This window comes from Heloderma suspectum, chromosome 1 (genome assembly GCF_057233095.1).
Source record: "Heloderma suspectum isolate Gila_16-S chromosome 1, 16-S_ref, whole genome shotgun sequence".
NCBI classification, from domain to species: domain Eukaryota; kingdom Metazoa; phylum Chordata; class Lepidosauria; order Squamata; family Helodermatidae; genus Heloderma; species Heloderma suspectum.
The window spans coordinates 197,446,011-197,470,346 of NC_139458.1; the positions used below are offsets into that span (position 1 = coordinate 197,446,011).

The 24,336-nt window shown below is 44.4% G+C and overlaps 1 protein-coding gene across 1 annotated transcript in view; it reads left to right on the forward strand.

Moving 5' to 3' along the window:
- The first annotated feature begins 11,705 nt into the window (after positions 1–11,705).
- The window catches only part of ITGAV (integrin subunit alpha V), an 86,145-nt gene continuing 73,514 nt past the window's right edge, over positions 11,706–24,336 (forward strand). The window contains exons 1-2 of the mRNA XM_084815592.1: positions 11,706–12,268; positions 23,235–23,365. Of these exons, the coding sequence (XP_084671718.1) occupies positions 12,111–12,268; positions 23,235–23,365 (289 nt within the window). The 5' untranslated portion in view covers positions 11,706–12,110. The remainder of the gene's footprint in view (positions 12,269–23,234; positions 23,366–24,336) is intronic.

Below are 24,336 nucleotides of genomic sequence, written 5' to 3' on the forward strand. Positions count from 1 at the left end.
AGTGCTTGGATACAATCCAAAAAATGACAGAATGATCTCAATTCGAATTCAGGGCAAGCCATTTAACATCACAGTGATCCAAGTATACGCCCCAACCACAGATGCTGAAGAAGCAGAAGTAGATCAGTTCTATGAGGATCTGCAGCACCTACTGGATAGTACGCCAAAAAAAGATGTTATTTTCATTACAGGAGACTGGAATGCTAAGGAGGGTAGTCAAACGACACCTGGAATTACAGGCAAGCATGGTCTGGGAGAACAAAATGAAGCAGGACATAGGCTGATAGAATTTTGCCAAGACAACTCACTGTGCATAACAAACACTCTCTTCCAACAACCTAAGAGACGACTTTATACATGGACTTCACCAGACGGTCGACACCGAAATCAGATTGACTACATCCTTTGTAGCCAAAGGTGGCGGACATCTATGCAGTTGGTAAAAACAAGACCTGGAGCTGATTGTAGTTCAGATCACCAACTTCTTATTGCACAATTTAGAATCGGACTAAAGAGAATAGGGAAGACCCACAGATCAGTCAGATATGAGCTCACGAATATTCCTCATGAATATGCAGTGGAGGTGAAGAATAGATTTAAGGGACTGGATTTAGTAGATAGGGTCCTGGAAGAACTATGGACAGAAGTTCGCAACATTGTTCAGGAGGCGGCAACAAAAAACGTCCCAAAGAAAAAGAAAACCAAGAAGGCAAGATGGCTGTCTGCTGAGACACTGGAAGCAGCCCAACAAAGAAGGAAAGCAAAAGGCAACAGTGATCGGGGGAGATATGCCCAATTAAATGCAAAATTCCAGAGGTTAGCCAGAAGAGATAAGGAAATATTTTTAAACAAGCAATGCGCGGAAGCGGAAGAAGATAACAGAATAGGAAGGACAAGAGACCTCTTCCAGAAAATTAGAAACATCGGAGGTCAATTCCAGGCAAAAACGGGTATGATCAAAAACAAAGATGGCAAGGACCTAACAGAAGCAGAAGAGATCAAGAAAAGGTGGCAAGAATATACGGAAGATCTGTATAGGAAGGATAATAATATCAGGGATAGATTTGATGGTGTGGTCAGTGAGCTAGAGCCAGACATCCTGAAGAGTGAGGTTGAAAGGGCCTTAAGAAGCATTGCTAATAACAAGGCAGCAGGAGATTATGGTATCCCAGCTGAACTGTTTAAAATCTTGCAAGATGATGCTGTCAAGGTGATGCATGCCATATGCCAGCAAATTTGGAAAACACAAGAATGGCCAACAGATTGGAAAAAATCAACTTATATCCCCATACCAAAAAAGGGAAGCACCAAAGAATGTTCAAACTGTCGAACAGTGGCACTTATTTCACATGCCAGTAAGGTAATGCTCAAGATCTTGCAAGGTAGACTCCAGCAATTCATGGAACGAGAATTGCCAGATGTACAAGCTGGGTTTCGAAAAGGCAGAGGAACTAGAGACCAAATTGCCAATATCTGCTGGATAATGGAGAAAGCCAGGGAGTTTCAGAAAAACATCTCTTTCTGTTTTATTGACTATTCTAAAGCCTTTGACTGTGTGGATCATAACAAATTGTGGCAAGTTCTTGGTGGGATGGGGATACCAAGTCATCTTGTCTGCCTCCTGAGGAATCTGTATAACGGCCAAGTAGCAACGGTAAGAACAGACCACGGAACAACGGACTGGTTTAAGATTGGGAAAGGAGTACGGCAGGGTTGTATACTCTCACCCTACCTATTCAACCTGTATGCAGAACACATCATGAGACGTGCTGGGCTTGATGAAGCCAAGGCTGGAGTTAAAATCGCTGGAAGAAACATTAACAATCTCCAATATGTAGATGATACCACTTTGATGGCTGAAAGTGAGGAGGAGCTGAGGAACCTCATGACGCAGGTGAAAGAAGAAAGTGCAAAAGCTGGGTTGCAGTTAAACCTCAAAAAAACCAAGATTATGGCAACCAGCTTGATTGATAACTGGCAAATAGAGGGAGAAAACGTGGAGGCAGTGACAGACTTTGTCTTTCTAGGTGCAAAGATTACTGTAGATGCTGACTGCAGCCAGGAAATCAGAAGACGTTTACTTCTTGGGAGGACAGCAATGAGAAATCTTGATAAAATAGTTAAGAGCAGAGACATCACACTGACAACAAAGGTCTGCATAGTGAAAGCAATGGTATTCCCTGTAGTAACCTATGGCTGTGAGAGCTGGACCATCAGGAAGGCTGAGCGAAGGAAGATAGATGCTTTTGAACTGTGGTGCTGGAGGAAAATTCTGAGAGTGCCTTGGACTGCAAGAAGATCAAACCAGTCCATACTCCAGGAAATCAAGCCAGACTGCTCACTTGAGGGAATGATCTTAAAGGCAAAACTGAAGTACTCTGGCCACATAATGAGAAGACAGGATACCCTGGAGAAGATGCTGATGCTAGGGAAAGTGGAAGGCAAAAGGAAGAGGGGCCGACCAAGGGCAAGATGGATGGATGATATTCTGGAGGTGATGGACTCGACCTTGGGGGAGCTGGGGGTGGCGACAGCCGACAGGAGGCTCTGGCGTGAGCTGGTCCATGAAGTCACAAAGAGTTGGAAGCAACTGAATGAATAAACAACAACAAGTCATTTGTGATTGTAAATGGGGGGGGGGTTAAGTTGCTCTGCCTGGTCAGCTAGAGGATTTCTTTCCTTTTTTTTTTGCTTACCTCTGGTGACTAGATAAGTGGCTATTTACAACCCTGGGATAAGAATTAAATGTACTTCACCTCATCTTCTCCCACTACATTCCACTGCTTTTGAAAAAGAGAAGTATTTTATATTATTGCTGCCTAAGGTGTAACAGATTATATGTACATTCATACTACTATGAATGTAACAGGCTATGGCAGGGGTAGGCAACCTGATTTCTTCCAGTTGTTTTGGACCACATAATCCCTGACCATTGACCATGCTGGCTGGGGCTTTTGGAAATTGTATTCCAAAACGTTGGGAGGGGACTAGGTTGCCTACCTCTGGACTACACTTTGCAAAATCTATTCATTTCAAGTATGCTGTTGCTAAACTGGTATTAATGGTGCAAAGAGCAAATATCGGCCACAGTTAGCCATGACACCTAGTTATCATAATTGCACACACAAAAAAGAAAGCTATTTCAGTGTAAACTAGGAAAACTGGCCCATAAGACATCTCCTACTCATTGTAAAAATATGCATTTTGGCTCAAAACTTCATGGCATCCCCGCTTGTCACATTCATCACATTCTGTGTTACCATTTTTACAAGGAAAACTAAAAATAGCAGATGGCGTATGCCACATTTTAATCCAGATTCAATAAAAACACGAATATACAAGCCTTCTGTAGGCTGGTAGTTTTCTGTAAGCAACCGAGAGCTCTCAATACAGCAAAGATCTCAAACATCCACCAATGTTTCCCCCTTTGGGATGCTAGGTGTTAACTGATAGTGTTTTGTTGCTGCTTTTTAGACAAGTGAAGGGAAATGCCTCTGTATAGACTATGTGTTTTTCTACAGGACTGTTCGGGGAGGGGTGGGGGCATGAAGAAGTGTGTTTTAAGGAGCACGAGTTTTGATGATACAATTCTAACCTCACTGAGCAGAGTCACTCTTCCATTTTAGAAGCCAATGGAATTGTACGTGAGTCTGACTGTTCCCAGCCCGGCTGGTCATGAAGTATGGGTGAATCATTTATTCTTATCAGAATTAAAAGAAATAAGGAGGAACGGCAAGGAGGAAGAGTGAGATATTGTTTCTTATCAATGGAATGAGCAAACAGGAATCAAAGCTGACCTTTCTGCCTTGACAAGTTCTATCTTTAAGCCTTCTTGGGCTATATCTGGTTTTCCTAGTACAGACCATTATCACATGGATGGCCAGGCAGTGATTGGAGTTCTAGTAACTTACAACATGGGATGACTCTGAAGACTTTGTTTCAGGGTAGGCAACCTGGTGCCTTCCTGAGGGGTTGAACTACAGCCCCCATAATGCCTGATCATTGGGCCATAGTGGCTGGGGCTTATGGGAGTTGTAATCCAAACCACCCCTGTTGCCTACCTCTGCTTTATTTGGTGTACACAAATAATACAATTGCCTTTGTTTTATGGATTCAACCAGATTTGTGATTCCACCCCTATCCCTCGTGGATGCTGAAAGTAACTAATCAAGTGGCTGTGTTTGCTAATTCTTGAGTGCGTTGTTGCCATGCCTAGAACAGCTAGAGCTATAAGCACAGGAGATCTCTAACTCATAAGTCCAGTTCAGACACTTCGCAGCCCTAGGGAGATGCTGAGGAACCAGTGCATTGACAAAGACGCTACCCACGCAGCCACTGCAAATAGTGGCAGCCCTTCAGTAATTAAGGGCACAATCCTATGCTTGTTAAGACAGGGAAAAAGTCCTACAATTCCCAGCATTCCCCAGCCAGCCATGCTGGCTGGGGAATGCTGGGAGTTGTAGGTCTCTTTCTGTCTAAACGTGTATATGATGGCGCCCTAAGACTGTCTGAGACTCACCACTTTCTTGGAAGGAAGGCCAGTTACAACTGTGGGGTGCATAAGCACCCCAGTGTTAAACCTGAAATGGATCGAGTTTTTGTGAGTGCCCAATTTGAGCTCCTTGCAAAGCGCTTGAGGGCACCCACAGCGTGGCCACCTCCACTGCCCCTTCCTGTGCTTCTGCCAGGGGCAGAAGTGGCAGGGTTTAGTCAGTCCCAGAGCTCTGGTGGAGCACTTTCTCCCACCAGTGATGGGACTCCTTTCCCTGCCAAGGACCCTGTTACTGGGACTACCAGTCCCATTATCAACAAGAGAAAATGCTTTGCCAGAGCCTCGGAAACTCCAACCCCCACTGCCCACTTCCTTCCCTTGCCCTTACTGGGGCCTGGGGAAGGCCATGGTGGCAGCATTCAGAGTATCGAGGTGAGCAGGACCCTGTTCATCCCGATATTGCTTGCAATCATGCGAACAGGGGCCCTTTCTTGAGACAGCCCTCGTTACAACTGTAACAAAGAAATAAATAGCTATAAATATAAGCTGCATCACTTAGCGCAGTCTTCCCCAACCGGGCACCCTCCAGATGTTTGGGACTACAACTTCCATCAGCCACAGCCACCATGGCCCGCGATCAGGGATTATGGGAGTTGTAGTCCAAAAACATCCAGAGGACACCAGATTGGTGATAGCTCAGTTAGGGCATCTAAGAACAAATGGCTAGGAAACCCTCTGACCCCTGGTCTACAGCCATGCATGAATCAGATTGCTGGCTTTGAAAAGGAACTATGACTGACCAAGAACCGTGATGTCTTCCAAGTAACAGCCTTACAGTTTAGGTTCTTACTGTAATCCCCTGTTTCAAAGACCCCTTTCTGTTTGATTAACCCTGAAGCCTATCTTGGCATGACTCAGGACTTGCCAACCATTCAGAATCTCTTCCTTCCCATTAACAAGCTTCCTGAGGAAAAGGAGTGGTTTTAAACTGCTGTCGCAGTCTGAACCCCACCACAAGCTGACATCATATAAGAATATGGAGCCTGAACAATCTCCTCATATAAAATAAACGTCCATTTTCGTACCTTCCCTTTACGCCAGAGGTGCAGAGCCTCTTTCAGGCCGAGAGAGCCAAATTCCATTTTGGAGAACCTCTTGGGGGCCTCATTCTTGTGGTGGGTGGGGCTGAAGGCAAAAGGGGGCTGGGCCAAAAATGCCAGCCTATTATTACTTATTGTCACTGATAGCTCTTACTGCCAAAAACTAAGCTTTAGGAGAGGCGTCTCAACCATTTAGAATAGGGGAAAAATTTACAGAAGCCAGGAAGCCGCCATATGATAGGTGGTTAAGCGAAAGGGGGTGGAACCACCTGGGGAACCCCAGGAGGGCCAGATTTGGCCCCAAGGTTCTGCATCCCTGCTTTAAATGGCACTCCAAATTCATACTTAGTCTGAGCAAGGTGTTCTCTCTCATCTGTTCAACCTCAGTGCTAACCTCTATGCTAACCTCAAGGCAGTCGCGTAAGGAACTCGAGCTTTGGCATGATGTATTTATTTTTATTTAATGACAATGTTTATAAATGGCCTGCCAGCAATAACAGCTCCCAAAGCAATTTTACAATACAAACAAAAAATTTCAAGTGTAAAGGAGAAAATCCAAGTAAACGTTCTTGTCAAGACATGTCCTTACTCCAAATGGTCTTGCCTCAGTCATAAGGCCAGAGAGCGAGGCCCATGTCAAACCTGTGCAGCCTTCACCCCTTGCCATAATTTCCCATGCCGCTCGTACATTTGTCTGACCTACTGGTTTGCTGGTCCTTAAAAACAGTTGCCTAAGAGTGCCTGCTAGGCCATAACACTTTGATGATATGCTTTATATGACTTGAGAAGCATTGTTGCTTTTTTCAGACCTGCCCTCAGTCAACTTTTAGGTTGGAGCTTTAGAGGGAGGGCAAATGTGGGTGGTTATGAAGAAGTGCCTCTTTTGTGTCAAGGAGGTCTCAGATAAGTTATGCTTTCTTTGAAGTAGGGATAGGAAATGTCTGGCCCATGGGGTGGATCTGCCCCATAGTGGTTCCCCATCCAGCCTGCTAGATTTTCTCCCAGGACTCACCCAATGCTCAACATTATAGAAAGGCTGCCTTTCTCTGGTGCTGACCGGGAAAGCCCGGGCCCCACTCTTACATAAGAGCAGGGATTTTCTGCCCCTTGTCTTGCAGAGAGAGGCATGGACTGAGTACTCCAGGCCTCTCTGCATGGACAAACGAGTCCAATGATGTCAGGGTGAAGGGATTTGGGGGAAGGGTGGGACTTCATGTACGTTGAACCTGCCCTGATGTCATCTGGCCCCCAAGGGCTGTCCCAAGAAGTAATCCACACACCTGGTTTTTGAAGAGTATATTTGGGTTTAAAATGGATTTGTTTAAAAGCAGGCATTGAACCCAGGCTGTCAATCTTGCTACCATTCAATGAAATCTTTTTGTCCCCCCCATTTCCCCTGCTGAAACCAGAAATGGCATCTCACACCATATGCCTCCATTCTTCAAATCGGAATAACAGCAACCAATGCCACAGGAAATGTCATAAACCATGCTGAGGATGCAACAGATCTTTAAAAAAAAAAAATCATGTCGTCACTGTGTTCAACTTAAACAGATAGCAAGCAGTAAGGGGAAAATATGGGGTGATTATTAAGTATGTATTCATACCATTTTTTTTAGTGTATATGGAAAGTGAAGGTATAAAAGCACATTTCTCTCTCTCTCTCTCAAAACCTGTACTGAACCTTCCAGCTTAGACAAGATTATCTATTTAAATATATATTATTTATTTATATAGCACTCCACATCAGAAGATTTCAGAGCAGTGAACAACAAGGTAAAAGAATAAAACACCAGGTTAAAAGAGTTAAAACGTTTTTTAAAAAGGCAAATCCTAGTAAGGTAAAATTTAATAAACTGTGGCTGGCCACGCAAGGATGGCCTCTAGAAATAACGTCTTAGGGAGGCACTGGAAGGACCACAATGTTGGCATCTGCCTGACCTCTAAAGGCAGGGAATTCCACAGGAGGGGGGCCACCACACTGAAGGCTCTTTTCCTGGTGGACTCAAACCTGGCCATGGGTCAATGTGGAACCACCAGGAACATGCTGTCTGATGACCTCAGTGACCAGGCAGGTTGGTAAAGAAGGATTCCTCTCTCGGGTATCCTGGTCCCAAGTTGTTTAGGGCTTTGTACACTAGTACTAATACCTGAAACCTTGCCTGGTAGTGAATAGGCAGCCAGACTTGGTCACAATCACATCAGCTTCATTTCCTCATTGTTTGCCTGCAACAGTACTGAAGGATATAACATGTATTCTAATAAGTCACCACCATTTAAGATTTGGGGGGGGGGGAGAGGAGGATTTCAGTACTGGGAGAAGAGAATACTGAAGCTGGCTGACAAAAGTCCACTCTTGGATAGATTTAACGTTTAAATTGCAAAAAAGAAAAGAAAAGTGTATTTTAAGAGCATTTATATTTTTAATGCCACATAATAATGATGTCATCAACACAGGTCAAAGTCACCCACACTCAGTTTTTACTTTGGTATACATATCTATTACATAGACCAGTATAATTCCTTTATTTTCATTCCAATAACCACTCAGAGTGTAGAATCAGTGAGATGAACAAAATGGTGCTCCTGATAAATATTCATATATGGTCTGAAATAGGGGGTTGGGGGGGGGGAGAGAGAGAGAGAGAAAGAGAGAAAGGAGCTGCCCTCCCTAAATAGCACCTTCGTGTCTATTTATCCTCTAATTCCACTTTCTTCTTACAAACCAGATAAATATGAATTCCAGTTCAATTTAAATTGCGGTAATTGGGTTGTATCTGTATCCGTCCACTACTGGACAGGATTCCCTCTCCCCTCCTGTAGTCTACCCTCCCTCCCTCCAAAATTTGCTCTGGAGAATTGCGGGACCCCCTGAAACAGATTTCAAGGGGGAGGAGAGGAAGGGAAGGTCTCATTGCACTAGCGTGGCCTTCCCAAACCAGATGCCCTCCTGATGTGTTGGACTACAATTCCCACCATCCCCAGACAGCATGGGGCACCAGGTTGGGGGAGGCTGTGCTAGCAAAATGTGATATTGAATGTAACCCCTATAGCAGGGATGAGGAACCTCTGGTGTGCAGTCTAATCCCGCCCACGGAGGCTCTGGCCTGAAGAGGGTTGAGCTACAGCTCTGGGATTTTGAAGATAGGAGACTCTTTCATCACAACCTTATGCATGTCTACTCAGAAGTAAGTCCCATTGAGTTTAGTGGTGTCTACTCTCAGGTAAGTGGGTATAGGACTGCAGCCTCTGTTTTTTTGCTACAACAGACAACTACCTCTCTGGGAGTTGTTCCTTTTTTATTGTTATGACAACATAAATGGGAGTTTGATCTTAATTGCCACTTTCAGTTGGGCAGCTGAGCCTAACACTGAAGAGGAGAGCAAACATAAACATCTCAGCACATTTTGTTTACTGTCTGGAACCTCATCCTAGAGCCTTTGCCCATTCATTTTTTGCAGCCATACTCAACAGAGCAAGCAGAATCAGAAGTGCATTTTTCTACCGCTCTCAAGCGATCTAAGAATTTTGCTTGCAAGAACAGCACTTAACCACAAGTCATTCTTGCCTATTCAGACTAAAATTAGTATTCATAATCCTTTGTCAGCCACTGATCTGTCAGATTTAGTTACTCGTTCCAAATAGCAGAACGGATGTCTAGAATTCATCTGTTTTGCAAGGGAAGAAAAACTGTGATCCTATTGGCCTAGGATCGTTCTTCTTTGTTATTACGCTAGCAGAAAACTTACCTGGCTTAACTGTAGCCCTCTCTGGAAATTTTAAAATTTTAGTTTGGTGGTGGGGTGGGGGTGGAGGAGACATACATATCCCACAGAATGATTTATGGCTACTCCCTGAATATGTCTAGACTGCTAGAGGTTGTTGTTTTTTAAATGTGCAGTGACTGAAGCCCATACCGAAATGACTCTGTGACTTCCTCTGTGACTTCTGTTTCCTTGACATGATGACTAAACATGTTTGGAGACGTGTGGGAGGCAGTACGCTGACTCAGCACAACAACTGCCTTAATTAGTTTGGTTACTTCTCTTCTGACACAGATCAAAACACGGGTGGGGGGAACGTTAGGGAAGAAAACCCATTTTAAAAAAACAACAACTAAGGTGGGGATTTGAGGAAGATGGGTAAATAAAGTCAGTAAAATTAACCATCAACATTTTTCTCAAATCTCGTATGCTTTCTGCTCAATTAACTTTTTAATAAGCGGGACCCTGAACACTGTACTAAACAACTGTTTCATGGGAAAACTAGTTAAAACTGGAAGCAGATCCCTTGAAATGCAACCTTCCCTTGCATCCAGATGCTGATTTAAAGAGACACAGGAACATTCCACAGCACTATGGCTCGGTTCAGAAATAACAGTCCTGATCCAATAAACCATGGTTTTTTGGACCTGGAAGGAGGTGTGTGCCCACCTGTTCCCTCTTGGTCCCTTCCTTCATGCATTCGGCTTTGGCAAAGTCATCCTGGATTCTTAAACCACTGCTTGCTGTGACATCCAAACCAAGCAACTGTGGTTTAAGAGCTCCCTCCAAACCAGGATATGTGACCAGGAGTACTAGCTTAAATGCATTTCTTTTATTTATTTGAAAGTTTTTAATTGTCTGCTCCTTAGCCCAAAAGTCTCCCCAAGCAGCTAACAATCCGTTAAATAAGACAGTCCCTTCCCACAGCCTTAAAATCTAAAAAGACACGCACGGCACACAACGAAAAAGGGAAGGTGATGGGGAAATCAGCAGTCTTCAGCAGGGCTGGTGGAACGGCCTTGCTTTCTCTCTCCTCTCCTGCTCTCACTCCAAAGGACATTTCTAAAATCTGTACTACTGTAATGCAGTTATTGTTAGGCCACATCAAAGGTCACAAACTACTGTACAAGTTTTGAGTTCTCCAGAACTCTTTGTGATGCAAAATGGTAAATAAAGCATGGGGGGGGGGGGTGGAAGGGGGAAAGTGGCTGATATTTAAGCCATGGGATAAAATCCAAAGTACGCCCTAGTTAGAGGAGACCCATTGAAATAAACGGAACTTAAGTTAGCCATGATTAACCCAAGTCTCATTTGTTTTAATGGGTTTACTCTAAGTAGGGTTTTTTTGTTGGATTCTACCCATAGAATCTGCATTTGGTCACAGCCGTAGGATGGAAAGTGGGAGGAGGCTTCAGGCATTCAACCCCTTTTCACCATCAGTCTGGGGTAAAAAATAAGAAGCTCCTTCAAATAAATAAATAAATAAATAAATAAAAGAAGCACCTCTGAGGTAACCATCCGTGGCAAATTATACGTGACAATGACGTAGTTAAGTAAAAGCACAGACAAAGGGGGCGTTGTAATAAGTTACTTGCTAAATTCTGATACCATTTTTGGACATGCATGTAGTTGGGCTGGCTTTGGTAAATATTTAAGCTTCTCTTAGGGAGAGCCAGATTGCTCCCGTGACTCACACTCCCCGTGAAGATGCACACTTGAATCTGTCAGAGGTCTGCGTTTAAGCCTGAGCAGTTGGGCCACAAAAGTCGACAAATCCTAGGGAGCGAGCGAGCGAGCAGGCCGAGGGGGCCGGCGCAGCTCCCTTTGCGCGCTCCGTCCGGGAGGGCGTGTGAGCGCGTCGAGGCGGCGCCTCTCTTCCCCTCTCCCCGGACAGCGCCACGGGACCCGCTCCTCCCCACCGTGCCAGCCAGGGCGAGAGAGGCGCCGCCAGGGTCCGCTGGCTCGCCCTGTCGGTGACGCGGCGGGGGCGACTGAGCTGCCCGCCTGGACGTGGGGGCGCTGCTTCAACAGGCGCGTTTTTCAAAAGCTCCACTACCGCCGGGAACCACTAGAGCCCCCATTTTACAGAGGGGAAACTGAGGCCACGCAGCGCACGCTCGAACCGGGATGGGGAATGCTGGTCTTCCGGCAGCCGCCTCCCAACACCCTCTCCATATCCATTTAAAGGCGGCGGGGCGGGGGGAGAACGAGCCAGTCCTCTGCTCCTCGTCCTGGACGCTCCCTCCACGCAGCCCGCTGCGGCGAGCGGCCAAGGCCGAGGCATGCCCGCCCCCGGACCAGGGCCAGCAGCCCCGAGGGCGCCCGGGCCGGCTCTCCGCGCGGCGGCGCCCAGGCACACGCGCCGCCCCGTCGCTGGGCAGCCGCAGGACGACGCGCCGCCCCCCGCTCCCGCCTCCTCCCTCCGCCCCGGAGAGAGCCCGCGATGGGGGCGGTCCCGCGGCGCGAGGCTGGCGGCGGCGCGCTCTCCGCCCACGGCCCAATCCCCGTCCGAGGGAAAGCAGGGAACAAAACAGAAAGGAAGAGCGGAGCGCGCCGGCCGCGGAGCTCTCTCGCAGCGCCCGCGGAGAGCGCCCGCAGCCGCGCCCGCCGGCCCTGCTGGGCTCTGAGCTGCCGCCGACGCGCGCCCTCGGCTGCGGGCGGCAGGCTGCGCGGGGGGCGGCAGCGGCCCGGGACGTGGGAAGCGGCGCCGCTGCAGGGCGTCAGCTGGGCATCGCTGGGCGCCCTCCGCGGACCATGGCTGGGCTCGCCTTGCTCCTCTTCTTCTTCGTGAGCCGCCTGCTGGCGCCGGGCGGCGCCTTCAATCTGGATGCGGAGAGCCCGGCTGTTTACACCGGCCCTGTGGGGAGTTACTTTGGCTTCGCGGTGGATTTCTTCGCCCCCGATCGCTCCTCGTAAGTAGCTCGCCCACCGAGCGCGAGGGGCGCCGCGCGCAGCCCCCGGAATCGCTGCGGGCTCCGGCCGGTTCCAAGAGGGCATGAGCGGGCGCCGGAGACCCTCGGACGAGCCCCAGGGAAGTTCGTGATGGAGCTCTGGAAGAGAAACCGAAATGTGCCCCTTCTGATCTCTCATTCCGAGCACAGCTCCGCTTTGGAAGTCAGCTTCATGGAACTGAATGGAACTGGACTTCCGAGCAAATGTGTGTCTGGAATTGGGATGTAGGTTCTCCCCCAGCCGCCGCCGCCACCCCCCCCCCCCCCCGCTACTGCACCCCGGTCAGATACACTCCTCGCCTAGCAGGGTTATTCTTCTGTTTCAGCCAGGTCCATACCTAAACCCATTGATTTCTCAGGGGGACATACTTCAGTCTTAAGGAGGCGGTGCAGCCAGATCCGATTTATGTGCGCTCCGAAGTAAGCCCCACCGATTTCAGTGGGACTTACTCTCAAGTAAGTGCGCGTAGACTTTTGCAGCCTGAATTTGAGGGGGGAAATCCCATTGAAATCCTTAAGAGATACATGCCGATAAGAGGATTTGGCTAAAATCCGAGTACTCTAGTTTATAGATGGAAGCGTTAACTCACATTCCTCCCTACTCTCCCACTGAATTAAGACAAGATTGCCTCTTCTTATCCTGCTCAAAGAAATCCATACTTTATATCAACGGAAGATAGTGGTGCTATATGGTGAGCCGTTTTGATGCTGCAAAATAGACCAGAGGAAAACTGGAAGCAGGGTGATTGCTTTATTTTATTGGTAATATAATTTGTGACCTACTTCACTTTCCCAAGATGTGTTCAAAGTGGCTAGCAATATATTATTTATTTGCATCCTGCCCCCAATAATTAAGATACAAGTCATGCTCAGTATAATATAATTATTATAATATAATATAAAATAATTAAAATACAATTCATTTCTAGGGCAAAGCTAAAAAAGCATACAGTTACTTATTTTAGAGTGATTAAGCAAGGGTGCATGTATCTAAGAATACGGTATTGTGATTAGATAAGATTCCCCCCCCCCCAGGCATATTATATCAATAGAATAATATTAACAAATGCTACACATTGCAATTATATAATAAAATACATAAACTCCTAAATAGAAAAAGATAAGTCAACAAGATGCTGATATGTCCTAGGCTGTGATCCTATACACATTGACCTGGGAGTATGGCCCATTGAACTCAATGGGACTTGCTTTTGAGTAGACATGTATAGGATTGTGCTGTTAAAACACAAATAATACACCCATATACTAACTCCCTCCTAAGCAATGCCTGCTTGAACATCTGATCCATTATCTGGTGTGACACAAATTGTGTCAGAGAAGATTTTCAGCCAATGAATGTTGTGTGCGATTCACATATTGACATCGATCCAGTTGAAATCACTTCTATCTAACGAGTTCTGATTTGCTGTGACAACAATTATGGATAGAAGAGATCATTTGGATCTTTTTAAAGGATCTTTTCAGGATCTTTGCTTAAAGACTTTTGTTTAAAGTCTCATAGAAAGAAAGAGGAAAAATCCTCCCACCAAAGAGAGGGCCTTAGCCTCAGGCCTGCTTGTTTCTTTAATGGCTAAACTTAAAATGGGACTTTCTTCCTAGTTAAATGTTTATGATAAAGAATATAACTCTGAGGCAGCATTTTGAATGGAACTGAGGTGCTCTATATAATGGCTGAATTTGCTGGTGAGGTCATATGGCCACCCATTTCCTAGGGGTCCTAGGGGAGCAAGTCCTAGGGTTACATTTCTAAGCACACTTATTAGGGAGTAAGCTCATGGAGACCAAAGGGATTTACTTTTGGTTAAACATGCTTAGGATTGCTCTGTAAGGCTACTTTATTTCCCAAAATACTTTGAAACTTAAAAAGGAAACTATTAGAATGGAAAATGTCACATAAGCGAGAAGAGTTTTTAACAGAAAGAACCAATGCATTTCCTTGATGGGTCAAATCCAAGGCCCACCACATCCAGGTCTTTGTTCAGAGCTGGACAAAGATGCTTTGGTGCCTGGGATGGTAAATCCAAATAGCACCACCAACCAGGGTTGGCTCTACCGTTAGGCAGAGTGAGGTGGTTGCCTTAGGGGACAGATGCTGGGAGTGTTAGAGGAAAGAGCTGTGTGCCATACGGCCTGTCCTCTGTCCCCTAAGCTACTTTGCTGCTCTTAGGTACATTGGAGGATGCTGTTTCATTGCCAGTGTTGAAGATTCAGTTGCTGGTCTGGTTGGCTTCTATATGTGGAATGGGGTCTGAGGCACCATCATGTCTTTCTCTTCAGGCCGCAAAATGTCTTGGGCTCATCTTGGCAAAAAATATAACCATAAACAGTTGACTATGTGTTGCCTTGAATGATGCTCCAAAAATGGGCTATCTGAGGTGGGCTGCCTAGCCATGCTTATTTGTCAACTGGCTCAACTCTGACTCCAGTAGCAGCCAGTCCCTGCCCTGGGAAGTTCGCAAGCAGGGCACTATACGATGGATATAGCCTTCTCCTTTTGTTTATCCCTGGCATTTAGCACCCTGCTCCTGAACATGGAGGTTTCATGAAGAGCAATAATTGTTAGTAGCATTATATTTCTGAAATGTTTTAAGAACAAAACCAGTATCCAGTCATGATTTGGTAAAAGTAGTCTATCTTCTGTCCGTATGCGGAGCATAACAAGTAGTATTTTTTTAGTCATGGTAAATGATCCAATTCATCCCATGATGTAGGCATGATTCAACCTGTCCCATGTGTGCCCCTTTCCCATGAAGGAGGAACTCTAAATGCCAGTTTCCTGTTTCTCTATACCAGGGGTGGGCCACTTGTGACCCTCTAGATGTTTTGGCCTACAATCCCCATCATCTCATTGGCTATGCTGGCTAGGGCTGATGGGAGTTGTAGGCCAAAATTGCTGGACAGCCACAAGTTACCCACCCCTGATCTATACTCTCTTGTGTGGATGTGCTACGTACAGTATAACAAAAAGGTAGAACATTGGGAATGGTGTGAATGTCTTATCAATCTGGGTCGTCACCTGATTAAAGGAACATTTATTTATATTCACTTTTTTATTCTGTCCTCCTGTGGCAAGCACACTAGGGGCAGCTTAGTATGCAAAATTATATATCATTAAAGGTGAAATCCTATGTATGTTTAGACAGAAAAACGTCCTAGGCATTTTGGGAGTTGTAGGACTTTTTTCTGTCTAAACATGCATAGGATTGTGCCCTAAATGGGTTTAAAATACAGCCATAACTGTAACAATACAAACATAGAAGCAGCAGCAATATTATTTAACATCAGTGAGATTAGTCATTTACTCACAGTTCGCACATTACACTAACCCGTGGTGTATCTTGTTGAATTCTGGGTTATAGTAATGTTTGAATGTGGCCCCACTAATAAACCATAGCTTGTTAACAATGAGCAACCCAGAAAGAGAACCAATGGTTTGTTGTTGGGTTGTGAACTCTTGGTTGTTTAAACCATGGGTTGTTGTTAACATGTGAACCCAGAACTGTGGGTTGTTCATGGGTTGCTTTGCCAGGCTATATAGGTGGAGGTCAAGGGTGGTCAAAAACACCAGATGCTCTACATGCCGGTGCGAAGGCATCTGGAATACAGGGAGGGAGCGGGTGAAGGAGGAGGTAAATAAACAACCCAGAGATTGAGAAGCCACGGTTTGTTCGATTGTCTGCCAGTCAGACCCTGCATAGGGCAATAAACCATGGGTTAAATAAATAACTGTGGGTTATTATTAATTGCAAGCCAGGTCATTGTAAGGCTCTAAACTAACACCTCCCTATAATCAAATTGCATTAGCTGTCCTTCCAAATGGGGGATATCAATGGATGCAGAGCCTCTGGAGGCAGTTATGAATTATTCCTTTTAATTCTGCTTTTAATTCTGAACCATTAAATACCCAACCACCATTTGGTAAAAGTAGTCCATCTTCCTTTAGTATGAAGAGCATAAAGGGTATTATTATTTTTAGGAATGGTACAGTACTTTCTCTCATTATAAGATAAAAGGGTAGGTTTATGTATAATAAGATTTTGCCAGTCAGATGTTTTTCTGACCCTATGTATTGCCCATTGATTAAAGGAATGATTCCTGCTCCTGTTAATAGGACGAGAGATTTGGAAAGGAACATGAGTTTTGATTGATCAATTAAGACTGCAGTCCTATACACACGTATCTGGGAGTCAGTCTTGATGCATTCAGTTGGGATTATTCCCTAGCTGGTGTGTTTAGGATTACAACCTAAGGGTGCAGTCCTATGCAGATTTACCTGAAGGTTAACCCATTGGACACAGTGGGGCTAAATTCCAAATAGACTTGCATAGGACTGTACTGTATATTTATTTAATTGCAATATTTCTGTGCTGCCCCATAACTAAAGTTGTCTGGGTGACGTACAGATTTATGTAGTATTCCAGATTATAGAGATACTTAAAATGAAAAATGTTAATGTTGCAGCATGGATTGAACTAAATAATACAAAGCAAAACACTCCTAAAAATCAATTGGAAAAGTTACTGCATCTCTTTTGTGGTGTAATTTTCCTGTTTTTACTGTGGGGATACCATTTTCTGCCTTTTCTGCCACCGTTACACCGCTCACTGACAGGTTGGATCAAGACGTAGTCATTCTTGGAGTAGACCCACTGAAATCAATAGGGTTTAAGTTAGTCACGACTAGAGTAGACCCACTGAACTTAAGTTAGTCATGACTAAGTATGGCCAAGTCTGCATCCAACCTGTAATGATCACATAAAATTGAAGTGGTTATGTTTGTAAAAATACAATACAATGACCATACCTATATTATGCAACTATGTATATGAATGCATGCAGGAAAGTGATGTCAATTCCCCAAAACTAGGGCGTGCTGAAACGTAAACAGGAAAGTAGCAGTTTATGCTATAGCAGCCTGTTCTGCAGAAACTCAGGAGAGCTATTTTGCATGAAGATTAGAAAACGAATTTGGGAAATTCCCATGTAAAACGTGTTACATGGAGTTTGTTATGTGAAGGTTCTCAGGGAACTTTTTGAGCTGCTCTCAGAACCTCTGTCTGTCATCTGAGGAATCCCAGAGAATGGGTGAGGACTGGAGACAGGCAAATGTTCTTCAAAAAGTCTTCAAAAAGCGGGTAAAGGAGGATCTGGCAAATTATAGACTGGTCAGTTTGACTTAGATACCAGTGGACATGCTAAACTGGATGAAAAAGGAATCAGTTTGTAACCACCTTCCTAACATTGCACTGATTAGTATAAGCCAGCATGGATTTGTCAAGAACAAATGCTGCCAGACCAATATTGCTTTTTTAAAAACCCATGCTGGCTGGGGCATGCTGGGAGTTGTAGGGTGTTTTTTCTGTCTAAACCTGCATAGGATTGCACCCTTACTTGCTTAGTGGATTGTGGGAATGCTGTGGGCATAGTTTATCTTGACTTCAAGAGACAAAGTCCCCATGATATTTTGGTTAGAAAACTGGTTAAATGTGGGCCAGACGGTAGAATCATTGTGTGGATTCTCAGCCGGTTGGAAAACCATACTCAAAGAATGTTAATCAGTGGCCCTCATTGAACTGGAGGGACGTTTTCAGTGGGATGTTGCAGGACTCTGGCCTGGTGCTCTTCAACATTTTGATCAAAGACTTAGATGGAGGGGTGGAAAAAAGCCCTATCAAATCCCCACAGAACTGGGTGCTTCCTGTTTATAGATATTAGCTCTCCGTTTAGCTGTGTTGCTCTTTTCAGGCATTATGTTGCAGCCAGGTAAACCCAAATAAATGCTCTTAGACAGTTCAGTCATAGAATAGTAGGGTTGGAAGGGGCCTACAAGGCCAAAGTTGATTCCTCCTGTCATTTTTTTAGAACAGTTTTACTCATAGTTGGTTACTCTGGATACTCTGGATTCTGATGACACAAAAAAGAGACTTGGAAGTATTTATTTATTTATTACATTTATATACTGCCCAACAGCCAAGGTTGACTGGGCAGTTCACAACTATTAAAACCATAAAATGCTTTTCACGATAAAACATAATATAAGACTTTAAAAGTAGCATGTAAAACCAAGTAAAACCCAACAGCAGTTACAACTTAAGGAAAGCCTGGGTGAAAAGGTGAATTTTTAGGAGGCACTTGAAAGATGCCATATTTTCTGCCTCCCGAACTGCATGGGGGAGGGGTTTTTTTGAGGGTGGGTGCTCTTAAGGTGCAATCCTATGCATGTTTAGACTGAAAAAAGGCCCACGACAGTAAGTTCTATTGCAGTCATTGACAGTCATTTAAAAGGAACTGGATGCAATGAATCATGAAACTACTTCCACATGCCAAAGGGCAGGGGCAGGCTGGATGGACATGTATGTATTGAACTGCAATTTTCCATGACACATGGCACATCACTTTTAAAATTTAGGGGAGTTTTTAAAAGAAGTTTGTGATATGGTGTAAGAGTAGGCTGTTCATGTCCAAGATTCACTAAGCCTGCGCAGAAGCTAGTTCTTAGGATTTATGATAGCAGTCCAGACCAAGAGATTTTTAATGTCTCGGGCTGACAATCCAAATGGCACTCCCTGTCTCTAATTTACATGAGTAATTAACATCATTGTGTTGTTTCACAGCTCATGTTCATTTCACATGGGCTTGTGCAATTGAACTTCTTGGGGGATTTTCTCTTGTGAGTCAGTCAGATCTGTCTGTCTCCCACCCTGCTTCCCCACACTGGCACCAACACTCCATCACCTGAGGGGGCCACCTCACCTTGCCTCATGATGGCAACAACAAATAGGACCATGGCATTTGTAAAACAGGCACCCTTCTCTCCCTTTCTTGTGTTATTTGGCTTGAAGCAACTTTTCTTTTTATGAGATATTTGGCAGTAGTCTGAACATTTAATTTTATTTATTTGCATTTATGTTTGGCAATATTTTTGGATTTGGTTTTATTGTTGTTCGTTGCCTCGATAGAGGAAAACAAATACTTAAAATAAATAAGGGCTGTGACCCTAACATTAAAGAAACGTTAATTGGAGTTTTTGTTGATTGAGGGCGCAATCCTGTGCATGTTTAGACAGACAAAAGTAGCTGGCTGGGGAAGTTGTAGGACTGTTGCCTGTCTAAACATGCATAGGATCGTGCCCTCAGTCTATTAAGTTAAATGTGCAGGCTGATAAGAACAGCATTAATGAAGCAGGGCCCATAGTTTTGTAGTTCCTCATTGATGCACACATGCATCACAGCAAGCACCACCTTAGAAGAGGCTTTCTCTATGAGAAAGAATGGAGAATGCTTCTTTTAAGATGGGGCAGTTTTCACCTGCAGTTTTCATAAGCATGCATAAGCATGTGTATATATATATATATATATATATATAATCACTGCCCTTTTGGGTGCTTCGATTGATTAGATAAATCGATGACTCTCTGCAGCACTAAAATACATGAATACTGTAAAATGAGAAGAGCTGGTGAAGTTCTCTTGCCCTTCTAATTTCTGGTTTATATCAATGTATGTCATTTTTTCAGTCCGAGGTTAAGACTACCCTCTACTCCCAGGCATTTAATGGCATATGATGGGTCATTTATGTCCGCTGTCTTGAACAGGTCTGTTATGGAAACGTTCTTTGCTGAAATTGTTCTTACCTGTTTATACTGTTTTAAATTTTGTGTGTTTAATTTTTTTAGACTATTTGTATCATAATATTGTATTTTGTAATGCTGTTGTATTTTTTTATGAATTGTTGTAAACTGCCCAGAAAGCTTCACCTGTAGAGTAGTATAGAAATGAAATTATTATTATTAATATTATTATTATTATTAATAGTAATACAAGTGAGACTTGCAAAATGTTCCAGTATGGAATACTTTTGTTTAGGACTCCAGCTTTCCATACCCCTCCCCACCAATAGTCAGTGTTCTGTAGTTATTGAGGGTAGCACCCTCAATCCTCATTGAGCTATTTCTGGGAATCCCCCCCCCCTTTAGAGTTTTTTCTAGAAAATTTTTTGTACTTTTGCAACCATGAGATTCCCTGCTGATACCTCCTTCTCATATGAGTGTGGTGTATTTAGCTACATAAGCAATGGCACTCACCACCTGAACATCAGAAATAGAGGGATTAAGTTTTTTTAAAAAGACCTGCTTTAACTTCAATGGGCAGGTCGTGGTGTGTGCCCAATGATGACTGCAGTATTTTCAGTTCCAAGGCAGAGAAAAGAGTAGGGTCAGCTTGTAAGCTTAAGGCAACAATCCCCCAAAGCAATGTGTGCACATAGCTGAAACTCTATTGGATATCCACCTACCCCCAAGAGTAGTTCCCATTGCAGAAGACCAGGGATGGGGAAGGTGTGGCCCTCCAGATATTGCTGGACTGCCGCTCTTATTAGCAAGCATAGCCAATGGTGAGTTGTAGGCAAGAACATCTGGAGGGCCACATGTTCCCGATTTCTGCTGAAGACAGAAGCCATTTGCAAATACAGCATTTATTAAGAAAAAAATGGTACCAGCAGAACTCCTGTCTTCCTCAGACCCCCTGAGAGAGACAGCAACCACGTTCCTGTTGGAATATAGTCATCTTGTGTTGGCCCACTCCACACTCTGTGGCTTACCCTTACAGCTGTTTATATCTGTAGGATGAACGTGTAACACTCCAATCCTAAACATTTGTGTTGGCCGACATGAACGTCCCTGGCAAAATGTTATGTTGTGAGATGCCGTGTTGGGTAGAGCAGTTCCTACACCATATGTTTTGCATTTATTTGCTGGCATAGCAAGTATTAGAAATGGGATATTATGGTGTGTGTGTGTGTGTGTGTGTGTTGCTTTGGCTGTTTTCTCTTTTAAACTGTCATTTAAATCCTGTCATGGCCAGGATTCATCAAATCGAAACATCAAAAATAAGTGAGACTGAATAGCAGGAGTATCTGTTCTATCGAGTTTAATGGAATGGTGATGTTGTAAATTAAGGGAAATAGGCCTTATAATTTATAGAAGCAGAACACTTGGAAGGGGTGGGACAGGAGAGACTTTCCCTTAGTATTGGGAATATGATATAAGGTAATGAGTGCCAGAAGCCATTTATTTTATTTTTGGCATAGATTTGTTTGTGCTTAAGTGTGTTTGCTGGGTGAGGAGCTGAAGGTCAGAATGACTTTATAATATGTTGAATGAAATGGAATTTAAAGAATAATTCCTGTAAAGTTAGAAAGTTACTAACCCTCATGTGATGCTGGTTACTCGAATGTGGCTCATGGAAACATCTGAGTTTCCAGAAGACCCAGCTATCGTGTGGAATTCTGCTTTGTTTCTCTTCTCATTTTGGCCTTACAGCCCAACTCTATAGACTGCTATGAACTGAATAGCTTTTGCCATTCCAGCTGACTTGGATGCAGGTGGAACACATGAGTTGTACAGAGTCATGAAATGGATTCAAGCTCTACAGCAAGGGTGGGGAACATGTGGCCCTCCGAGTGTTGTTGGACTGCAACTCCCGTCAGCCCTAACCAGTGGTGAGGAATAATAGGAGTTGCAGTCTGACAACATCTGGAGGGCCAGACAATCCCTATCCCTGCTTTGCAGTCTAGAGACAAGTCAGTTCCGTTCTGCTAAAGTGGGTGGCCATATGTCCTACTTTACAGAGGGCAGTCCTCTGCTTGAAGTCATCCTTTGTTTGGAGGGTTATTCAGTCCAAGATTGGTTTAAAGATAAAGAACCATAAGAAGGGAGAGCAAACTGGAGCCCTGAAGTTGTCCATCAACCGTTAACACCCAGAGAGCAGACTGAGCAAGCACACAAGTCTCCTGGCCTCAGTCTTCCTCACTATGGGGAGATATATTAGATTTCTATTTACATTATAGTAATTATTTCTGCATTTGCATTTATACATAGCAATGAGTATATGCAAATCTGTCTCCTCTCCTGTCCTCTTTTTTCTTTTCCTTTATTGGGGATGCATTTTATCTTTTTTGGCAATGTGTAAATGACCACAAAAGATCTACCTGACAAGCAATCACCAGGTCCTGTACTACACTGCAGTAAAAAAAAAACCCAACAACCATAAAATATGCCTGCTGCCCTGTAAAAATTGTCACGTGTGCCAGTGGGGCCAGAAAGGTTGCTTACCCCTGTACTACAAGATATGGCCATGGCAGAGTTAGCACTGACCTTGATAGCTGGTATGGGGTAGAAAGGCTCATGGAACAGGACTGCACTACTGGTGACTCTCCAAGCTGACTGCAGCCCACTAGCTGTGCATTGTGTCCTGCTGGGTGCCTGACACACCCATATGCTAGTCCCCATTTTTGCCATGTCAGACAGGCAGCAGAAAGAGGATGCTCATTGAGTCCCTAGCAGGCTGGGCATTCATACATGGCTGCTGAGTTGCACTGGCTTGGCGGGTCGTAATTGTGCAGGCTTGATCTATGCAGCAAATCTTCCCATAGCAGGGAAAATAGATCCTCTATGGATCCCACCTCACTGATAAGAACCTGACCTTTGGTCTCTTGGCCCCTGCATTACACCAGCTTTCCTACTACGACTATTTCTGCTACATCACGCTAGCTGTCCTACTATACCTGGAGATTGGATCCAGGATCTGCCTTCCACAACAGGAAGGGCTTGGATCATGGAAGGTCCTTCTGCCCAGTTTTGGGGGCTCCCCCCCCCCACACACACACCCCTACACCACAGCTCACCTCATTCAGCAGGGTCTCCTGACTGTCTGTGTAGCATTTTCAGGGGGCTGCTGTGGCAAGGAGGGCGGAAGGAAGTCCACTTCCACTGGTGCAGTTGATCCAGCTTAAAACTGGATCCAGCCCCTTATATTGATTTATCTGGTTTCACAGTCTGTGTGCTTAATCAGTTTCCTTCAGCAAATTAATTGGCATTCCTGAGCTTTGTTATTGTTTATTTTCTGCAGGGTGTTTCTCCTTGTGGGTGCTCCAAAGGCAAACACAACCCAGCCTGGTATTGTACAAGGAGGCCAGGTGCTCAGGTGTAACTGGAACTCCAACAGAAGGGACTGCCAGCCTATCATATTTGATGCTACAGGTAATGTCTGATTTCACGATGGGCTCACTTCCCATGGGATCTGAATGAATTGCAAAGGTGGAAGTAAGTCGATACGGACTACCATAAGCAAGCCACATTGTGTTGGCCTGTCCTTATGGCATAGACCAGGGGCAGGTGCCCTCCAAATGTTTTGGACTACAACTCCCATAATCCCTCGCAATTGGCTGAAGGGAGCTGTAGTCTTAAAACATTTGGAGGGCACCAGGTTGCCTAACTCCTGGCACAGACGTTCATAACTGACATGTCTCTGCTGGTTAAGGTCCGTTATGTTGTGAGCCAGGGTGGATTGATTTAAGCCAAGGTGATTTCAATCAGTGATTTAAATTGGCAAGAGAAAAAGTTGATTTAAATCACTGATTTAGATAAAGTTTCCCGCTGAAACGTTGTCATATTTCCTGAACGATGGTGCAAATCTGACCACTAAACCATGTTAATTTACATCTAGATAGAGTACATACTGTTTCATCCTTAAAAACAGGCTTTGCATATATTTGTCGCAGTGTATATATTTTGCATGCTTTCCTTTTTAACCTATAGAGGGAAAGTCTTTAAAATATTCCTATTTAGGGTCGTTCTTGTGAGCAATACTCCTGACAGTTTGAAGTTATCAGTGCAATCCTATACATGTCTACTCAGAAATAAGTTCCACTGAGTTCAACGGGGCTTTCTTCCAGGCTAGTATTAGTAATGGAATTGCAGCCAAAGTATGGGAATACAGGAAGATGCATACTGGACCATTGCACCTTCTCCTTTTCTTTCCAGTGTTGCTCCTTTCTGTTTAACTCTGTCCTGGCCCAGTCTTGTGTTCACAAAAAAACAAAGTAGCAAACAAAAATCGAATGCTCATGACTTAGTTAAAGCTAAGTTTGATTGTTACTGGGCGGACTAGAACAGTTTATTTTCATCAGGTGAAAATTAAATGCCTGTGTTTGGGTAAAGTGTAAATTTTC